The sequence below is a fragment of the Crocodylus siamensis genome, chromosome 8, assembly GCF_052110815.1.
Source record: "Crocodylus siamensis isolate JL-2025a chromosome 8, ASM5211081v1, whole genome shotgun sequence".
NCBI classification, from domain to species: Eukaryota; Metazoa; Chordata; order Crocodylia; family Crocodylidae; genus Crocodylus; species Crocodylus siamensis.
Window position 1 is genome coordinate 57,792,470 of NC_143402.1, and position 18,824 is coordinate 57,811,293.

The following is an 18,824-nucleotide window of genomic DNA, read 5'->3' on the forward strand; positions in this document are numbered from 1 at the left end:
GATTTCAAGAACTCCCTCTGCTGTGCAGGGAGCATGATCCCCTAGGCTACAATCAGGGCCCTATCACACCAGCCACTGCTCAGAGCCCCTTAATTGAAGGGAGTGTCAGTGGGAGAGTGTATGGGGGGCTAAGTAAGGGACAAAGATGCCCTCCAGGTTGGGAGTGAAACCCGTGGGGGGAGGGGGGCTGGGAGGCCCTCAGGGTTAAGGCCTGCATGTGCATAGAGGGATGGGCAGGTGGATGTGTGTGTAAAGACTGCCTGTGTGGGGACTGTCTGGGATACAGCCCTGCCCCCACATTGTGAGCTGGGGGTCCCAGCTGGGGGATGGTGCTGAGCTAGGGAGGGTCGGATTAGGGCAGGCCGAGGGCACCCCTCCCCCAGAGGCAGGTGGGAGCAAGGAAACCACCCTCCCAAGGGGCTACACTTTGTCATGGAAATAAGAGGGAGCAGGTGAAAGGGTCCAACAAAGGGGATGTGCCCCCCCCCGCCCCAGGCAGCTGGCAGCTGGGGGGGGGGCTACCCCGCCAGCACTGCCAGTCCCCGTCACTCCCGACCCACAGCGCCAGTGCACAAACACATGCATGCACACATACACAGGACTGTGGAAAGAAGGGCTCTTTTATTGGGTAAGATGCTCCCTCCCACCCCCAGCCACCCCGCTTGGCTCAGTTGGGAGCAGCAGCTCCTGGGATGAAGTGGGGGCTGCTCCCTGCCCCACCACGCATCAGTGCAGGGGTGCAAGAGGCACTGAGGCAGGTCCCATCTGTCTATCTGTCCACAGGTCCAGCCAGGTGCTGTGCAGGGTAGTTCCAAGGTGAGGGAAGGGAGCACAGCCTTGGTCCTGGCAGGGAAACATCCTCTGTGGCTTTTCTGGCACTGATCCATGGGCCTGCAGGGTAGGGAGGGAAGAGACCCTGAGATCCTGCTGGGGGAGGAACAGGGCTCCCAAGGGAAAAATGAAGGCAGGCAGGCAGTGCCCCTCCGCAGGTGGTACCTCAGAGCTCATCATGGTCACCAGGGGGGACTCCATGGGGCTCCTGGCAGGCGGCTGGGGTCTCCAAGTGCAGCATGTACTCGCAGCGGCTGGGCTCCGTGGCTGCTGTCACCACTGTCTCCTTTCCACACAACAGCTTTACCTGTGGTGAGGGAAGCCAGGGGCACAGGCTACAGCCCCACCCTGCTGGGGCTAGGGGGGAGCAATTTCTTGCTTTGAAAGGGGTGGGTCCAGTGCTGGACCAGACCCACAGCCTCTGGATGCCAGCCTGGAGGTGGGGTGGGCAGTCATAGCAGTGGCAGGGGAATGGGGAGGAGCACTCACACTAGTGCTGCAAGCAGGGACGGGGTCAGGGGCAGGTCTTACCGTGGTGCTGCGGGCAGGGCCCTGCCAGCAGCCCGTCCCATGCTCATATTTCATGATGCTGAACCGGTCATCCTCAGTGCCAGCCCAGGAGCCCCACGTCCTGTGGGTATAGGGGAACCACAGGCTGCATCTGACCCCCGCAGCACAAGGTGGGTGGGCAGGGGTGGGGGATAGAGGGGTGGCCCAAGGGGTAGAGGGAGAATGGGGGGGAGGCAGCTCTTACCCCAGGTTGGTCTCAGACCCTCCGTGTTTCGGCTTTTGGGACACTCTCTTAAAGGGACAGAGCCGGTAAATGTACCTGTCAGAGGACAATGGGAGAGAGGCAGTGAGCCCCAGCCCACTCCTATGGGGGCTCACAAGCCCAGTCCCCTCTCAAACATTAAAGTTTCATCGTTGCTGTGACAGGTTTTCTGAGCCCCCTCCCTTCTGGACGGGCCGCAAAGAGGCTGCAGGGGACCTGTAGCTTGTCAGCTTCTCCCCAAGATCAGGAAAGAACTCAGGCATCATGGCTCCCAGCTGTAACCCCCAACCTTTCTCCTGAGACTCTCATGCCCCTCCCCGCCTACCCATTCCCAGGCTGGGCCAAGAACCCAGGAGTCTGGGCCCCTGACAAAAATTAAGACAACTGAACCAGGCTCCTCCCACAGGTCTCCCATTGCCCCCCACTGCCCTCCCCCTGAGCACCTACTCGCTAGTGCTGAGCTCATAGCACTGGCTGTAGAGGTAGGAGAACTCCCCATGGGGGCCAAAGTCGAAGGAGATCTCCTGCTCCAGGTTCCTGGAAGGCCGAGAAGGGAGTAGAGGGTCAGCTCATGCCATCCCTGTGGCCTCGGTGGGGGGCAGAACAGGCCATGGGCCCATGACACAAGTGAGGGGAGAGAGAGAGAGAGACACATGGCTGGAGATAGGACCCAGGAACCCTGGAAACCCAGGGTTTCTCCCCTGCTCAAGGCAGATGAACAACCCAGGAATTGGAGCTCCCCAGCTCAAAAGCAGCCCCTGCCCTGGCCCTCCTACCTGATGGACTCTTCCATCTCCTTCAGGGACCGCTCAGCTTCCTCAAACTCCTCCCGCACCTTCTGGGCAGCTGCAAAGGGAGGGGAGAGGAGATGAGGGGAGAGGTGGCAGGCCTAGGATGGGAGGAGTTCCCCCTCTCCCCACTTCAGGTCCCAGCATTCAGCCCACCAAGAGGAAAGAGAAAATCCAAGACTCTTGACAACTCCCACACTTTGCTCGCTGCCTTGGGGATTCACTGTGTGCCCCAACAGATACCCCAGGCCTCTGCCCCTCTGCAGAGAGGGGACCCAGGTGTTCAGGCCCCCAGAGCCAGGAGAAAACCCAGGCATCTGGGCCCTCAACTCCCTCCCCTAGTCCTTTTACTCCCAACTCAACCCTCACTGGCTTGTAGCCCATCAGTATTGGTGCCACAGTGCTGGCGAGTGCAGACATGTCCGACTGCTGACCCTTGGGGGCTCCCATGTGTGGCAAGCGGGAGGCACACGTGCAAGACCAGCTGTGGGAGGAGCTAGGGACACATACACAGAGGGCAGACCCTTCTGGGCCTGTCTCTGCTGTCCAGGGTGGGACATGCTCCTCCCCTACCGTCAATGAGAGCCTGGGTGGCAGCGTCATAGGGCGGCATCTTTTCCTCCTCGCTCTCCTGTGAGGGGGGTTTAGCAGGGGCCACCTGGGGGCAGGAAAAATGGGGATCAGCCCAAGGGAGGCCCCTGCAGCACTTCAGCACCTTCCCACTGTCCCCTGGGGGAGCAGACAAGTTGGAGGTGGGGAATCCTAGAGTGTATACCATGGGGTCATCCTCTGAGCCCCCCTCATCATCATCCTCATCTTCCTCTTCCTCCTCCTCCTCTTCAGGCACTGGCTCTGGGGGTTCAGCTGTGGGGGGCTCGGGCTCAGGTGCCACCTCAGCTGGGCCCTGGGGCAGAAGGAGGCATTGGCACAGCACCCAGACACCAGTGCCCCCTCCACACCCTCCCCCATCATGGGGATGGGACCAGGCACCTGGGCTCACAGCATCTCCCACCATGGGAAGAAGGGACAGCCAACCCACAGGAGAACCCAGGTGTCTAGAGGTCTGTTCTGTTGCCCCTCCCCACCCAGTAGAAAGAACCCAGGCATCCAGGGCTCTATGCATACACGCCTGCCTACCCCTAGGGGGAAACCCAGGTGTCCAGAGCTCTGTCCCCCAGTACTGACCTCAGACTTGTAGCGTTCCTTGATTGCGCCCCAGACGGTGTCACGGAAGCCGGGCAGGTCAGTTTGCACCGTGTCCCCCAGCAGCGTCTGCCAGACAAGGCCCCATCACCACAGCCTCTCAGCTGCATCATGCCTCAGTTTCCCGCCCCCCTGCAAAGGGGGCCTCAGGACTCCTGTGGAGCCCAAGCTCTGGCAGAGAACAGCTGGTGTCCTGCTTTGACACTGACCCCCTTGTGCCTTAGTTTCCTCCAGCAGCAAAGGGGCTGGGGGCTGGATATGGCTATGAGCTGCTATCACCACATACTGGTGCCAGTCTAGGGTTGCAAGTGATGGGGGGAGGAGAGGGATTGTTCAGAACATCTGGGTTCACCCCATTTCTGAAACAGGAGTGGTACCTAGTGGCTAGACAAAGAGCAGGAAAAGGGACTAGTGGTTAGGGACAGCACAGATAGGAGTCAAGATGCTCAGGAGTGGCACCTGCTGTAGGAAAACAACGGGACTGAACAGCTTGGGATAGGATAGGAAAGAGAATCTAGACACCTGGGTTCTCTCCCCAGCAGGGGCACATGGCAGCTCCAGGCTCGGCACAGCCCCCTCCACGGCCGGTCCCTCAGTTTCCCTGCCCCCCTCCCCACTACCTGGGCCTCCGCCTCTGACAGGGTCCCGTCGCCATCCACATCCAGCTCTGCATGGGCCTGCAGCTCAGCCAGTGTCACCCTGTGCGGGGCAGAGGGGAGCAGAATGTGAGCCAGGGGTAGCTGGGGCAACCTTGGGGCCATGTCTGCCCCCCTCCACCCCCATCCCCACTCACAGGCCATTGCTGTCACTGTCAAGCTCCTCAAAGGCCTCGTGGGCTTGCACCTGCTCCTGGGCTGCCTGCACCAGTGCCTGCTGCTCTGCTGGGACACCAGGACTCAGGGCCTACCCAGCACTGACCCGGCCCCACCCTGACCCTGGGCCCACCCAGGACTAAGCCTACATCCCACCCAGCACCAACGCCACTCCCTGCAAGCCCCACTCCCAAGACCCCACCCAGCACAGAAACAGGTCCCAATTGATGCTGACTCCAAACCCTGTCCCTGGCACTGTCCATCTACCACGCCCCACCCCCTGGCTTTCCCCAACCTCCACTGCCCCAAGTTAGGGGGGAAGGGGGAAGCAAGGAGATGTGGGGAGCACACTCACCCTCCCAGTGCTTGCGATGCATGTCCTTGGCCTCCTTCTCAGGCTTCTCGGCTGCTTCCTTAGCCAGGCGCAGTGCCCCCACCCGTTCCTCCTGCACCCGCCTGCCCTCCTGCAGCTCCCCCAGTTGTTTCTGGGGGGGATGGGGGGCAGGGTGAGCCAGCTGACTGCTCCCCCTCCCCAGCCCAGCCACCTCCATTGCCTAGCATGACCCCACAACCACCCCCAGAGCTGGGAAAGGAACCCAGATGTGCAGGCTCCAAGCTCCTCCATTATCTCATCACCCCACCCCTGAGCTGAAGAAAAGACTCAGGTGTCCTTCCACAACAGCATGACCCCATCATCACCTTCCACCCTAGCATGGAGCTGGGAAAGGAACCCAGGCATCCAGGAGCCCCACCCAATCTCTCACCTGCTTCTCTTCACGGCCCTTGCTGGCCTCCTCGATCAGCACCTGCTTGAGCCGGAAGCCCTCACGTGCCACCTCAGCCATCTGCTGCAGTGCCTCGCGCTCCCGCCGGCCCAGCTCCCTGCGGGAGGCAGGGGGGAGGTGACCCCATGAGCCCTGTGCACCCCAGACCGACCCCACCCACTCCCTAAGCACCAGCTGCCAGGTGCTGGGCACCCAAGGAACAGTGCTGGGGCCTCAAATGGGGCCAAGGCCTGTGCCCCTCCCATAAGGACAAGCCAAAGGAAGTATCTGCCCAGTAGCCTGACTCATGGGGCTTAGCCCCTGCTCCCCCCCATGTAGCTACCGCCCCCCCCCAGCCATACTTGCAGGTATTTTCACACACAGAGCCGCTGTTGTATTCATCTGTGGCATCACAGCAGTCTGGGGGGTGGAGGGGAGGCAACAGAGCTCAGCTGGTCCTCAAACCTCTTCCTGACCCCATCCCCCTCCTGGCCCAATAGACCTCCCAAGGCCCCTCCTGCCCCCACAGGCTTCCCACCCCCTTCCTGACACCCCTAGGCCTTCCTTGCTTCCTTTCTACTCCTGCCAGGCCCCCTCCTGCCCCTGCAGACCTCCTTGTGTACTTCCTGATCCCCCTGCCAGCTTCCTCCTGCCCCCCTGAACTACCCATCCCCCTCCTGACCCCCCTAGACCCCTACAGACCTCCCAAGCCACTCCTCCCCCACTCACCACAGACACCATCATTGACACGGGACGAGGGGATGTACTGGGGCCGGAACCCAGCATTGGTGCAGTGGAAACGTCCATTGGGACAGGCTGAAGTCCCTGGGGGGGTGGTCAAGACACCTGAGTTTTACTCCCACCCCCCTGGGGAGGATGTCTGTATTGCCAGGGGTAAGGGGGCAGCCAATGGAACCATACCCCGCTTGCTGGCATAGATCATATGGGTTCCCACCACCAATCCCAGGGCTATAGGACTGGGGACCCCAGATGCCCTCTCTCCCAACAAATCCTCCAGGGTCTTCACACAATCCTGCTTGGTGTGGCACAAAGTAGACCAGGTCCCCCTCACAGGTCCCCTGGATGGGAAGCTCAGAGCTTTACCTCCTCCTGCCCCCCTCTCCCCAAGCAGGGCCCCTCCCCACCTGGCTCGTCGGAGCCATCAGGGCAGTCACAGTAGTCATCATTGACCCACTCAAAGGCAATGGTTGTTGACCCATCCAGGCATGTGAAGGGCTTCATCTCATCATAGAACTGATGATCTTGGGGGCAAAAACAAGGAGTCAACCACCTGAGCAGGGACCAGCCCAGAGTTCCCCAGAGCCTGCCCCAAACAGAGGGAGCACCCAGGACAGTTCTGCCCACTAGGCATGCTGCCTCCTGTGAGGAGGAACCTTTACCTGCTCGCACCCCTCCCCAGCACCCACCAGTTTCCCCTGTCAGCTGAGACACCTGGGTTCTCCCCCCCAGCTACAGGTGCACAGACTTGTGGGTACAGCAGAAATGGCTGTGAATCCAGATACCTGAGTTCTCTCCCTGCCCTGAGAAGGGAGTTGGGGCAGAGGGATTAGAGCAGGGCGGGGCAGAAGCCTGGACACCTGGCTTCTCTCCAGCTGTAGGAGGAGAATGGGAGCTGGAGGGGTTAGAACAGGGGACACTGGGGGCCCAGATGCCAGTTCACTTCTCCTTTCCAGTTAGCGGATGTGGATAGCAAGGCACCATGCCAGACTCCTGGGCTCTATGGCTGGCTGGACCATGCCTCAGTCTCCCCCCTGCTACCAGGGTCCCATCACTCACTGGTGAGGGAGACGCCCCGGGGCCGCATCACCTCCACAGCACAAGCCAGGGTGCCCAGCAAGGGGTACAGCAGTAGCGTCAGCAGCATCACAGTCAACGCACAGGGCCACTTCCTGGGGGCAGAGAGAGGATCAGTACCTCCCTGCATATCCCATATAGACCCCTATGGAGGAAAGGCCACCCTGCAGAGCCAGCCCCTCCCCTGTGGCACCTATAGAAATCCCCTTCCCATCAAAGCCCCTGTAGATCCAGCTCTGTCTGCCCCTAGGTGAGTCCTATAAACCATACTCTGCCACCTCACTGCTTGCTTCCTGCAGATATTACCCCACCCCAGCAAGGCCCCTACAGAACACCCCCTTATAGACCCTATAGATCCTGCTTCACCCTCAGCAGGGCCTTCATAGACCAAACTGCAGCCCTACAAACCACACACCCAGCAGGGCCTCTAGAAAACACCTCCTATGGCTCCCATACGTGCCAGCCCCGCCCCAGCAGGGCCTCTTACAGACCAAGCTGCAGTCCCTATTGGCAATACCCAGCAGGACGGCTAGAGAACATCCCTCTCCGGCCCTTATAAATCCCACCCCAGGCCCAACAAGGCCCCTATAGACCAGACTGCAGCCCCTACAGATCCTGCCTCACACCCAGTAAGGCCGCAATAAGAGAACCTCCAGATCCCTATAGATCCTCCAGATCCCTATAAAACCTCCAGATCACATTTCCAGCTGGGCCCCTTTAGAACAGCCCCCGTTAACCCTTATAGAGCAACCCCCGCCCCAGCCCTGGAGCCACCATCCCGCCCCCATCAGGCCTCCTCGGGGCCAAGCCCCCGCGCGCCGCCCCTCCTGGTACCCGTCTCGGGGGCGGGAGTCGTGCAGAGCCAAGTCCAGGAGCACGCTCAACAAACCGGAAGCGAACAGCGCAGCGACTTCCGGTTTGGACGGATTTCAGGAAAGCGCGCGGCGGAGGGGTTGGGGGAGGGTGACACAAAGGGAACGGCCTTGCTCCGCCGCCATCTTGAGAGTGGCGAAGGCCCGGAAAGGGTAGCCATCTTGAATGTGGCGGCGGCGCGCAGGCAAGCTGTGTTCCCTACTAGTTACCATGACGGCGGAGGGTGGCCAGGTTGGACGCGCCGCGCCTGGCGGCCATGTTGAGTGTGGCAGGACCTGCCCAGATGACGAGTGGCCTCCCGCCCGCGCGTGTCTGGGCCGGCGGAGTGGAGGAGAGTGGGGAGGACCCAGAAGCGACCTTCCTCCCATGGTGCTTGGCGACACGTCCCCTCCCGAACAGCCAATGGGAAGCTTTGTGTGGCGGTTGTCATGGCGAGCCAGGGAGGCTGAGGGGGGATCTCTGGGGCAGATCCTGAGGGGGGAGATTTTCGGGGGGAGATCCTGGGGGGTCAGTTTTGAGGGGCAGGAGCCCAGGGCAGGGGGGACAGACCCCTCCCCTTCGCTGACCCATAACTGAGCTGCCCCGGGGCGCCCCTGCCGGCCCTCGCCGCCTCCATGCCGGCCACACTGGACCACGCCGGGGTGAAGGGCTCGGTGCCCGAGCAGATCTCGGAGCTGCAGAGCAAGATCCAGTTGCTGGGTATGGGGGGGCGAGGCTGGGGGAAACCGGGGGTGGGTGGGGCTGCAGATCGGGAGTGAGGGGCACTGCCAGGGTGGGGGCAATACAAAAAGAAACTTGATGTCCATGGGGATCGGGGCTGCAGAGCTGCTCCCCCAAATCACCGATCAGGGCTCAAGCAAGGTCAAAAGGCAGCTGGGCTGGGCAGGCTTCATTGGCCCCCAGGTGCTGAGCTCCAGCTAGGGACACCTGTGGGTTACGTGCAGCAGTAACCAGGTGCCTCCTGTCTCCCATGACAGAGGGTGACCACAAGGCATTCTATGAGAGTGCCCAGGGCACTGTGCAAAGGAACCGGGAAATGGTGCTGCGTCTGCGCCGCGACAACAAGCACTTACGCAAGAGACTGGCAGATGTCTTGGTGGTGTGTGAGGCAAAGGGGGCTGGGCTGGGAGTGCAAGGGAGTGGGGGAAGCACCCTCAGAGATGCAATCCAGGCCTGGTTCTGGGCTGGGAGAGGGGGTGAAACACTCTGGGGGCTGCAAGAGGAGATGACACATACCAATGTACAGCACCTGGTATCCTGGCAGAAGCACCTCATCCTGGGCTGATCCTGGTCACAGGGTGGACTCACTCCCAGTCCCCACCTATAGCTCACCCCACCTGATGGCTGGGAGTGCCACACCCCTTGTGTCTGATTGTGCAGGGAGATGAGAAGCTGATCAGAGAAGTGTTCCAGGACCGGACAGCAGACAAGGCTGCAATGAAGAACAAAACTGGAGATGTGCGTGGGGCAGGGGATTGTGGGGCAGGAGTGAGGGGCATTGGCAGGGATGAGGGGGTGCAAGGAGCTGCAAGTCAGGAGTGAGGGGACTGGCCAGGCTGCAGGGACAAGGGGGCTGTGGGTCGATAGTGAGAGGCACTGGATGGGCTGGAGAGGGGTGAAGCTGTGCATTAGGAGTGAGGGGCACCAGTACAGCTGGGGGAAGGCAGTGAGGGGCTCTAGCTTTGGACTGAGAGGTATTGGCAGGGCTGGGGGGGAATGACAGGGACTGTGAATCGAGAGTGAGGGACACCAAGCAAAGCTGGGGGGCACCAGGACTGGAGCTTCCCCTCGGCCCCCTTCCTCTCCTGCTCTTCCCCCACAGGGTGCAGCAGAGCTGCTGCAACACCGCCTTGCGGAGCAGCAGAACCGGTTGAACTTGTTGCGGCATCAGACTGGAACACGGAGGCAGCGCCTGGCCCAGCTGCAGCTGCAATGGGATGCCTGGGTGTGGGAGGAGTCACACCAGCCCCATCCTGCCACAGTGAGACCCACGGAGGGGCTGGGTCCCCAAGGCTGGGTAGTGGGGCAGCTCCCTGGGGTGTGGGAGCAGGCAGTTGGGCAGGCTGCGGCTTTGTGGGTTTGCAGGGGCAGGAGCCTGGGCATGAAGCTGGGGGAAGGGAAAGAGGAGATCCCTCCTTCTGCCAGCTGTACCAAGCTCCCCATGCCCCTCTTACCCCCCTGCCCCAGCTGGATGCAGTGGGGGTGCCCTGGGGGCTGCTAGGATGCATGCCTCACCTTGTGGGGGAAAGGTGAGGGGATCCCTTGTTGCACGGGCTTTCTGTGAGCCTTGTGGAAACAAATGTCCCCCCCCAGGTGCTGCGGGGACTGGAGAACCGGCTGGAGAAAGCGCAGCTGAAGGTGGAGGAGGCATCACGCGTGGGTGCCCTGTACTTGCAGCTCAAGGCGCACATGCAGGTGGGCACAGTAGAGGAGGCTGGGGGGCCAAGTTGGGACCCCCAGACTGACCTTTGCTGTCCCTCCCCCCGCCCTCCAGGAGCAGAGCCTGAGCAGGGGACCCCGACTGGATGTACTAGAGGCTGAGCTCCGGCACCTGCGACAGCAGCTCTGTGACCTACAGGGCACCAGGGCTGAGGCCCAGGCTGCCCGTGATGCTGCACGGGTACGGGAAAGGGCTGTCTTGGGCCCCCCCATGGGCACAGGGAGCCCTGCCCCCCCCCCTCATACCACAGGGCCCCTTCTATCTGTGCCTGGGTCTTAACCCCCCACTGCCCCTGGCACTCCCTGCCCCCTGCAGGTACTCACTACCCCCATCTGCCCCCCAGGAGCAGCTGGCTGTGCAGGAGGCAGGGGCACTGCGGGAACGGCAGAACCGGGAGCAGGCACTGGCTGAGCTGCGGCGCCAGGCTGAGGAGCGGCGGGCACAGGCTGAACGGCCTGAGCGCCGGGTATGTACCTGCTGCGTCTCCAGGACATGGCCAGCCCCAGGCCCCCCCAGCCCCAGCTTGGGGAACCCCTGCACTGACCCACATCCTCCCCAGGTGCCACGGGAGCGGGGATCAGTGCCAGGCGAGGATGTGGCAGCCAGCGGAGGGGCAGGGGCCACAGGGCCCTCTCCCGGAACTGCTCAGCGCCTACTTGGTGCCCAGGAGACTTTCGACAAAGTTAAGGCAGCCACTGGTGTGGCCCGTGCCCAGGTAACAGGACAGGGGGAACCCAGATATCTGGGATTACCCCACCCCAGCTTGACCCACTGCCCTCTCTGAGCTGAGGCAGAACCCAGGTGGCTGAGACCTGCCCCACAGTACCCACCTGGGTCCCCCTCCCATTTGCCACCTCAACGGACTGCTTGGTTCTTGAAGGCAGTAACAGCATTCAGAGGTGTCGTCCCCATGACTGGGACCCAGGAGTCCAGGCCCCCAGCTTCCCCTCCCCAGCCAGAATCAAAGGGCAGCTACAGGTGTCTGCCCAGAGTTGGGTGCACTATGACCCCTTCTCCATCATAACTACTGTCCCCCAGAACTGGAATGGGATGGGGTCAGAGGTCAGTAGCTGGCTGGGCAGGGGACTGGGTGGGGGGAGCTAACCAGCTCTACCAGAGGAGTGGGGCTGGGGGGCATTAACCCCTTCTCCCCCTGTGGCGGCAGGATGTGCTGGCACGGTTCCGGGAGCAGGAGGAGACACAGGGACGACTGCGACAGCTGGGCCAGGCCCAGGCCAAGGAGCTGGAGCGGCGGCGGGTGCAGGCAGCTGAGCTCCAGGTCAAACGTCAGGCCCTGGCCTACTCGGGGGATGCCCGACACACAGGGTAAGCCCCCCATGGAACCCCCCCACACTGCACAAAGCAGGGCCCAAGGCCTCGATTCTTTGGTCAAGAAAGTGGGGCCAGGATCCCCTACTCATTCTCCTCCCTGCCCCTGCCAGAGCCCAGCGGCTGCTGGGGGAACTGCAGAGGCAGCTGCAGGAAGCCGAGGGGCGGCGTGATGCAACACGGCAGCGGCTGGAGGGGGCTACGAAGGTGCTGCTGGCAGCTGGTGCTGGCTTGGAGCACCTGGCCAGCAAGGTGCAGCACTTGCCCCTGGTAAGTGCCCCCCTGATCACCTCTGGGGCATGGGATCAGTGCTGGGGGTCCATGCACAGCTGGCATGGGGTGGGGAGGGGGTGTGAAGAGCCCAGATAATTGGGTTCCCTCCCCAATTCCAGGAGGGGTGTCCAGCCCCTCTGCATGCCTCAATTTCTCTCCTACCCACCATGCACAGACCTGAGCCCCCTTCTCCCTCCAGGAGAGTGGGCGCTGGGTAGAACCACTGCCTCCACCAGGCTCCCGTGAGCATCTGCCTGAGCTGCTGGGGCGCACGGGAGAGCGGCTGCAGCAGCTGCAGGAAGCACTGGAGGGGCATGATCAGACTGTGCTGTGTCAAGCCATGGCCCATGAAGAGGTGAGACCCAGCCCACACATGCACTGGCTGTGCCCCAGCAAGCCCTGGCCACCACATGCCTGTCCCTGCCCCCAGCTGCATCGCACAGCAAACCCTGCCCCAGAAAGTGCCAGGCCCTGCCTAGGCCCCACCCCAGCCACACCCCACCACAAGCCCTACCTGCTTCCATACTACCACACCCCTTTGGCTCCACCCACATCCCTGCAGGCCCCACTACCAGGCCTACATGCCCTGACTCGCATTAGCCCTGCCCACATGCCCCACACCCACTGCACCTGTGTCACATGGCACGTGCCAATTGTCCATGTCCCCCATCCTGTCCCTGTCACCCCTCTAGTCCCCCCCTGCACTGTGCCTGAGCTGACAGGGCATCTCCTGCAGTTCCAGGCCCAGCTGGAGGAGTGTCTGCCCAGCGCCAATGTCCGCGTGGCCTTGCCCAGCCCCCGCAAGCCAGATGCCTACTATGGTGAGTAGGGGACATATAAGGGGGCACATGTGTGGGCAGGGGCACATGCAAGGAAGCATCTTGATGCCAAGACGAACATGGGCCGGTAGTGTGGGGATGCAGTCAGGAAGGCCAACTGCACCTCATCATGCATCCACAGATGCATGTCAAGCAGGTCCAAGGAGGTGATCCTCCCCCTCTATGCGGCACTGGTCAGGCCACAGCTGGAGTACTGCGTCCAGTTCTGGGTGCTGCACTTCAAGAGGGACGTGGACAGCATGGAGAGGGTCCAGAGGAGGGCCACTTGTATGATCAGGGGGCAGCAGGGCAGGCCCTATGAGGAGAGGCTACGGGACCTGAACCTATTCAGCCTCCACAAGAGAAGGCTGAGGGGGGATCTAGTGGCCTGTTACAAACTAGTCAGAGGGGACCAGCAGCCACTGGGGAGTCCCTGTTCCCCCGAGCACTACCAAAAGTGACTAGAAATAATGGTCACAAGCTGGCAGAGGTAGATTCAGACTAGACATCAGGAAGCACTACTTCACCATCAGGGCAGTTAGGATCTGGAACTAACTTCCAAGAGAAGTGGTGCTGGCTCCTACCCTGGGGGTCTTTAAGACAAGGCTAGACGAACACCTTGCCGGGTTCGTTTGACCCCAGTACTCTTTCCTGCTATGGCAGGGGGTTGGACTTGATGATCTGCTCAGGTCCCTTCTGACCCTACCAACTATGAAACTGTGTGTGTACAGCAGCATGGGCCACACATGTAGGCACAAGCACAGGCAAGGTGGCAGAAGGCACATGCACGGGCATGATGGGGGAGCTTGCATATCCTGTGCAGCCCCTGGGGGGGAATGAGGGTGATTGGGGGAGGTGTCCCTTTGCCCCTTACCCTCCTTTCCCCCCACAGAGGAGGAGGCAAGTGGGGAGGATGAAACTGAGGTGCTGACTCGTGCCGCCCTCAAGCGCCAGGCGCAGCAGATCCTGGATGCCCGTGGCCCACGCCGCCCTCGTGCCCGCCGCAAGGAGCCCAAGGCTTAGTGCCTGCCTGCCCTGGGGTCATGGGGCAAAAATCAGGGTGGTGGTAGGAGGAATAGAGTCCTAGAGCCCACCCTGCCTAGGCATTGTCCCCCGCATCCCCCTCCCCCCACACTCAATAAAGCTGAACCCTACAGCCCCCGTACGGTGTGGTGCCACCCCTGGGGTGGGAAGGGGGCTGTGGGTCAGGAGGGAGGGACACTGGTGGGTCCCTGGGCAGAGGAGGGGGCATTGGGCCCTCCGAACCTCGGGGGCAAGCCCCGCCCTGGCATCCCCGTTGCTACGGTAACCAACAGCTTGGAAACCCCCGCTCTGTGGAGAGCCGTTGCCAAGGACCGCATCTCTCCCCATCCCTTGCCCCCTCGACCCTCGCAGAGCCGGGCATCCCAGCCCGCTGCCCTGCTTTCCCCGCCGGCTCCAGAAGGGTTAACGGTGGGGTGGGGACTGGACGCGGGGACGTTGTTTGCTCCCGCGGGAGATAAGGCTCAGCTGCCCGGGGAGGTGCGATACCGCTCCCCCCGGCCCGGGCAGCGGCTGTAAACCGTGCGGGGGGGGGCCTTATCGCTGCCCCACAGCCCCGGCTGCCCCCCCCCCGCCCCTTGCCGGCGTGCCACAGCGCCACGTGACGCGGCCTCGGGTGAGCTGCTGGGGGGGGGCGGGGGAAATCCTGCCCCCAGGGGCCTATACCAGTCCCCACCCCCCCGCGCTTATCAGGGGCCGCGCGGGCGCCTGCCCGCCAGACGGAGCAGAGCCGCGGGGCTCGGCATGGCCCCCAGCGCCGCCGTCCTCGGGCTCCTGCTGCTCTGCGCCGCGGGGGCGTCCTGGGACCCGGGGGGCTTCCAGCGCGAAGGTACCGGCCGGGGGCCGTAGGTCGCCGGGTCACCCGTGTGTTCACACGTGATCGAGGTCCGGGTCTGCAGCAACGATCCAGACCCCGGCGCTAGAGCCCAGATTTCCCGCCCCCCAGTCCTGCCGAGAAAGGGGGGCTGAGCCTTCCGGAGCAGGGAGGGATGGACCTGGCTGGTTCCCCCCGAACCCTGCCCACGCGCGCCCCCGGGCTCCTGCCCCCCAAGAGCATTAATAGGTGCCCCCAACCCCCCCGCAGCCGCCCTGCTCCTGGCCGAGGAGCCCCGGGACCCCAAGTGCTTCACACGGCTGCAGGACGATCTGACCTGCTTCTGGGAGACCAGAGACGACCTCGAGTCGGAGCCTGAGCTCAGCCCCGGCGGCTACAAGCTGGAGTACCGCCTGGAGTGAGTGCACCCCAGGGGTATCCCCCAGTGCTATCACCAGCCCCCCCACCCCTAAGGCAAGCCCCCCCAATTACCCTGTGCTCCCCTCTCCCTGCGCTGCTGGGATGGGGTGCGCAAGGGGCCACTGGTCAGGAGTGAGGGGCACCGACCAGGCTGGGGGTGGGGGCAGGAGACTGCACGGCAGGACACGAGAGTGGAAGAGGCAGGAGCAGGGGCAAACAGGGTTAATGTACCCCCAACCACTGCCCCATGCCCCCCAGCATACCCCCGCTGATTCTGTCCCCTCAGGGACGAGGCCTGGCGCTCGTGCAACCTGAGCGCAGCGCGGGCTCCCGGGAACCGCACGCTGCTGAGCTGCGCCTTCCCCGCCCTCTACACGCCCGCGTTCACCCCGCTGCAGCTGCGGGTCCTGCGCGACGGAAGCCTCCTGCACAACCGCACCATTCAGGTGGACCAAGTGGGTAGGTGGGGTTGGGCCCAAATTGGGGGTCTTCCAGCGCCGGCCCCTTCCCCCACGTACCATAGGCAGGAGCCGGGGACGGGGCCCGGATGGGGGCCCGCACCCAGCCCCGCAGCGCCCCAGCCTGTGTCCTGGGATTGGGCCAGAACCGGGGCCCGTCCCCAGCCCTGGCCAGTGTTTCTGAAACGGGCCCGGATCCGGACCCAGCCAGGATCGTGCCCTTAATCCAGCCTCCCGTGACCCGGCTGGCGTTCCCGGATCAGGCCCGAATCGGGGCCCTGCCCCCAAGTCCCACCCGGTTCTCGAATGGGGGTCTTGTCCCATCCCCGCGTGCCAGAATCAGGGCCCTCACCCCACGCTCCCCCGAGCCCCTTCTCCCGCACCCAGGCCTTTTCCCTGCCGGTGCCCTGGGGCCACCCTTTAACGCCTGCCCCCCACAGTCCTGCTGGAGCCGCCGTCGAACCTGAGCGTGCGGCCCACCGAGATGCGGGGCCAGGTGTGCGTGAGCTGCCAGCTACCTCGCAACCGGTACCTGGAACCCAGCCTCTGCTACCAGCTGTCCTTTGCTGCCCCTGGGGCCACCGCCCAGATGGTAGGTGTGGTTGGCCCTGCCGGGAGTTAGACAGTGGATGGGATGTGGGGGCACGGGGCACCAGGGCCTCGGCACTCACCTCCTTCTGCCCCCCAGGTGCAGTTCCCTGCGAACGGGCCCAAGTGCTTGTCCCTGGCCATGCGCGGGCACACGCGGTACACCTTCACCATCCGTGTCAAGCCCGATGGCATCAGCTACAAAGGCTACTGGAGCGCCTGGTCCAAGCCAGTGAGCCTAGTCACACCCAGCGGTGCGCAACTGGGCCGGGATGGGTGCAGAATGCAGCTATGGATGGACCAGCTGGGCGGGTAGCACCATGGGACAGCCATGGAGTGGCCTGGGGGATGGGCGTGACCACTGGGTTGGAGGAACTATTGATGAGCAAGACCACTGGGCTGGAGGGTGGGATGGGCCACAGGGATAAAGAGACAGGGACGGACCATTGGTTTATGGATGGATCATTGGGTTGGAAGAGGAAATAGACCATTGGAGGTTGGATGTGGGAGTAAGAGGGACCATTGGGGTAGGGAAATGAAATAAAACTGGTATTTGAGAAAGGGGGGTGGAATAGACCATTGCTGGGGGGTCGGGATAGCCCACTGAGGTAAGATGGGGGTGTGGAATGGCACCACTGGGTTGGATGGCCCATTGGGGGTTGGAGAAGGAGGTGGGAAAGGCCATTGGGATAGGATGGACCGTGGTCTGCAGGGATGGATGTACCAGTGACAGCAGGGGCAGGGGCAGGGGCAGGAACCGGGCATGGGGTGGGGTGGCAGGGAAGTCAGCCTGCTGGCCTCCTGCCCATTGTCTCCTTGGCTACAGAGTGGGTAGTGCTGTGGGAGCCACCACATCCCACTTCCCTGGGTCCCAGCTGGGCTGACCCTACCCTCCTGCCTTGCAGACCTGGACCCACTGGTGCTGACGTTGTCCCTCATCGTGGTGTTCCTGACTCTGCTGATGGTGTTCATCACCCCGTTCTGCCACTGCAGGTACCTCCTGGGGACCTCAACCATCCCACCTTCCCCAAAACCCCAGGTGTCCAGTCATGCGCGTGCATGAGTGTGTGGCTGCCAGTGGGGGTGTGCATGTGCATGCATCAGGGTGGTGGGATCACACATGTGCATGTGCATGCATGTTGCTGTGCACAGAGAGGGGGTTGGAGTGTGAACCCCCCCCCCCATGCTGGGCCATGGAGAAGGCCTCACCCCTCTCATGGCAGCTCTCCCTCCAGGTTCTTGAAGAATAAGATCTGGCCGGTGATCCCCAGCCCAGAGCGCAGCTTTGACGAGCTCTTCAATGTCTACAAGGGCAATTTCCAGGCAAGATCCGTCCCCCAAGCCCTGCTGGGGAGCTGTGGGGGAGGTGCAGGGAGAAGCTGGGGCAGGTCATCAGTGGAGGCTGGTCTAGGGGGCCTGGTCATGCCCTGTCAGAGCCAGCACTGGGCTCTCATACTCCACGAAGCCAAACACAGACCTTACCAAAACATCAGGGGCCAACCATGAAGCTGGAATCCATGGGGCGGGGCAGAACCCCACACTGACACTGTCCCATTGCAGCTGTGGGTGGGGCAGAACAGCTCCTACCGGAGGCAGAGCCAGAATGCCAACAATGCAGAGGAGAAGCTGGTCCCGCTGGAGATTCTTTCCAAGGCCTCTGACCCTCCTGACATCCCCTACCCACCCTCACACATACTTCCTGCCTCCACTGAAGACTACCTGGTCCTGGACGAGCAGCTGGTGCCCTGCCCCCCTGTCCAGGACATGGCATTGTCCCCTGATCTGGAGGGGCAGCTGAACTCCTCTGGAGTGACCCACTTGGCACAGGTCTCACCCTCATCTAGCTTCGAGTACACACAATTTGACCCCCACTCGGCCCAGTTGCAGCCCTGCCCACCCAGCCCCCAAGCCCACAGGGCCCTCAAGTACAGCTACCTGCTACTCTCCAACTTGGGCATCTCTTCCAAAGCCAGTTGCACCTCATCTTCCCTGCCCAGCCTCTACTCCAACCTCACCTCCCCACCTCTGCCTAGCTAGATGGCCTCCTCATAGGACTGGGCACTGGGGGAAGGCGGGGGGGACTAGGCCCCTGTGGAGCTGGGAGGGTGATGAAGCGCGGCATGACCCCATCCTGGAAAGGGCTGGGGAAGTCTAGGAGCATGCAGTGGCGTGGAGAGGAGCCCCTGTGTGGGGGTCAGGGAAGACTTCACAGGCACAGAGCAGCCCCTAGGGGTGGGAAGGGTGCAGAGCCCACCTCCAGCCAGCAGGGGGCGAGGGCAACTGCTCCCCAGGACCCCAGGACAGAGCCTAATCCTCCACCTTGCAGCAGGTACCAGGGCCAGAGAACAGGCAGGGGCTGGGGCCACCAACACCTGGGTTGTCTCCCAGCTCTGGGGCAGAGCAGGGTCCGAGGGGCTTGAGCAGAGGGTCTGGGAGCCCAGACACCTAGGTTTTCTCCTACCCACTTGCCACGGAGCCCCACCCCTACCCAGTCTCCCATGGGAACTGGGACCAGGACAAACTAGCCTGAGATGGCTAATGGCAGAGCTGCCCCATGAAGGGAAAAGGGGGTTGGGGGGGTCAGAGACCGGCCTGGAGCAACTCCTAGGAAGGTGGGCACCACAGCTGCCTGTCTGTGCCAGCCAGGCCCAGCACCAGCCCAACCACCAGCCAGGGTCACTGGGTTCCTATGGAAACCCCATTACTGTTGTTTTCTTTGTATTAAAGGAGAATGGGGGAAAAAAAAACCCTGGCAACTCTGAAAATGGAGGTTTTTTGTATTGGA

General features: G+C 62.6%; 3 protein-coding genes across 7 annotated transcripts; 2 read left to right on the forward strand and 1 right to left on the reverse strand.

Moving 5' to 3' along the window:
* Positions 1-608: 608 nt before the first annotated feature.
* PRKCSH (PRKCSH beta subunit of glucosidase II) lies at positions 609-8,189 on the reverse strand. Of its 3 annotated transcripts, none has more exons than XM_090060052.1 (18): positions 8,068-8,189; positions 6,968-7,080; positions 6,316-6,432; positions 5,900-5,995; positions 5,533-5,590; positions 5,171-5,288; positions 4,762-4,891; positions 4,388-4,475; positions 4,215-4,293; positions 3,577-3,663; positions 3,167-3,295; positions 2,965-3,049; positions 2,380-2,449; positions 2,051-2,140; positions 1,586-1,660; positions 1,363-1,462; positions 997-1,138; positions 609-891 (listed from the first exon to the last, which is right to left on the reverse strand). In XM_090060052.1, exons 2-17 carry the CDS (start codon positions 7,053-7,055, stop codon positions 998-1,000), a joined length of 1,551 nt encoding a protein of 516 aa, XP_089916178.1. In that variant the 5' UTR covers positions 7,056-7,080; positions 8,068-8,189; the 3' UTR covers positions 609-891; position 997. The 3 variants fall into 3 exon arrangements, with proteins under 3 accessions (XP_089916178.1, XP_089916176.1, XP_089916175.1); XM_090060050.1 differs by lacking the exon at positions 8,068-8,189 and adding an exon at positions 7,820-7,972 and having other exon boundaries at positions 4,388-4,472; XM_090060049.1 differs by lacking the exon at positions 8,068-8,189 and adding an exon at positions 7,820-7,972.
* Positions 8,102-14,980, forward strand: ODAD3 (outer dynein arm docking complex subunit 3). 3 transcript variants are annotated; one of them, XM_090060047.1, is made up of 14 exons: positions 8,353-8,557; positions 8,836-8,957; positions 9,239-9,316; positions 9,681-9,839; positions 10,172-10,273; positions 10,353-10,478; positions 10,642-10,764; positions 10,858-11,013; positions 11,464-11,624; positions 11,741-11,897; positions 12,100-12,255; positions 12,637-12,721; positions 13,611-13,784; positions 14,844-14,980. In XM_090060047.1, exons 1-13 carry the CDS (start codon positions 8,473-8,475, stop codon positions 13,739-13,741), a joined length of 1,641 nt encoding a protein of 546 aa, XP_089916173.1. In that variant the 5' UTR covers positions 8,353-8,472; the 3' UTR covers positions 13,742-13,784; positions 14,844-14,980. The 3 variants fall into 3 exon arrangements, with proteins under 3 accessions (XP_089916174.1, XP_089916173.1, XP_089916172.1); XM_090060048.1 differs by lacking the exons at positions 8,353-8,557; positions 14,844-14,980 and adding an exon at positions 8,102-8,227 and having other exon boundaries at positions 13,611-13,877; XM_090060046.1 differs by lacking the exon at positions 14,844-14,980 and having other exon boundaries at positions 8,354-8,557; positions 13,611-13,877.
* On the forward strand, positions 14,405-18,763 carry EPOR (erythropoietin receptor). The gene is made up of 8 exons (XM_090060053.1): positions 14,405-14,588; positions 14,844-14,991; positions 15,280-15,452; positions 15,892-16,043; positions 16,140-16,293; positions 16,945-17,032; positions 17,263-17,362; positions 17,600-18,763. The coding sequence occupies exons 1-8, from the start codon at positions 14,504-14,506 to the stop codon at positions 18,074-18,076; spliced, it is 1,377 nt and encodes a 458-aa protein (XP_089916179.1). The 5' UTR covers positions 14,405-14,503; the 3' UTR covers positions 18,077-18,763.
* Positions 18,764-18,824: the final 61 nt, after the last annotated feature.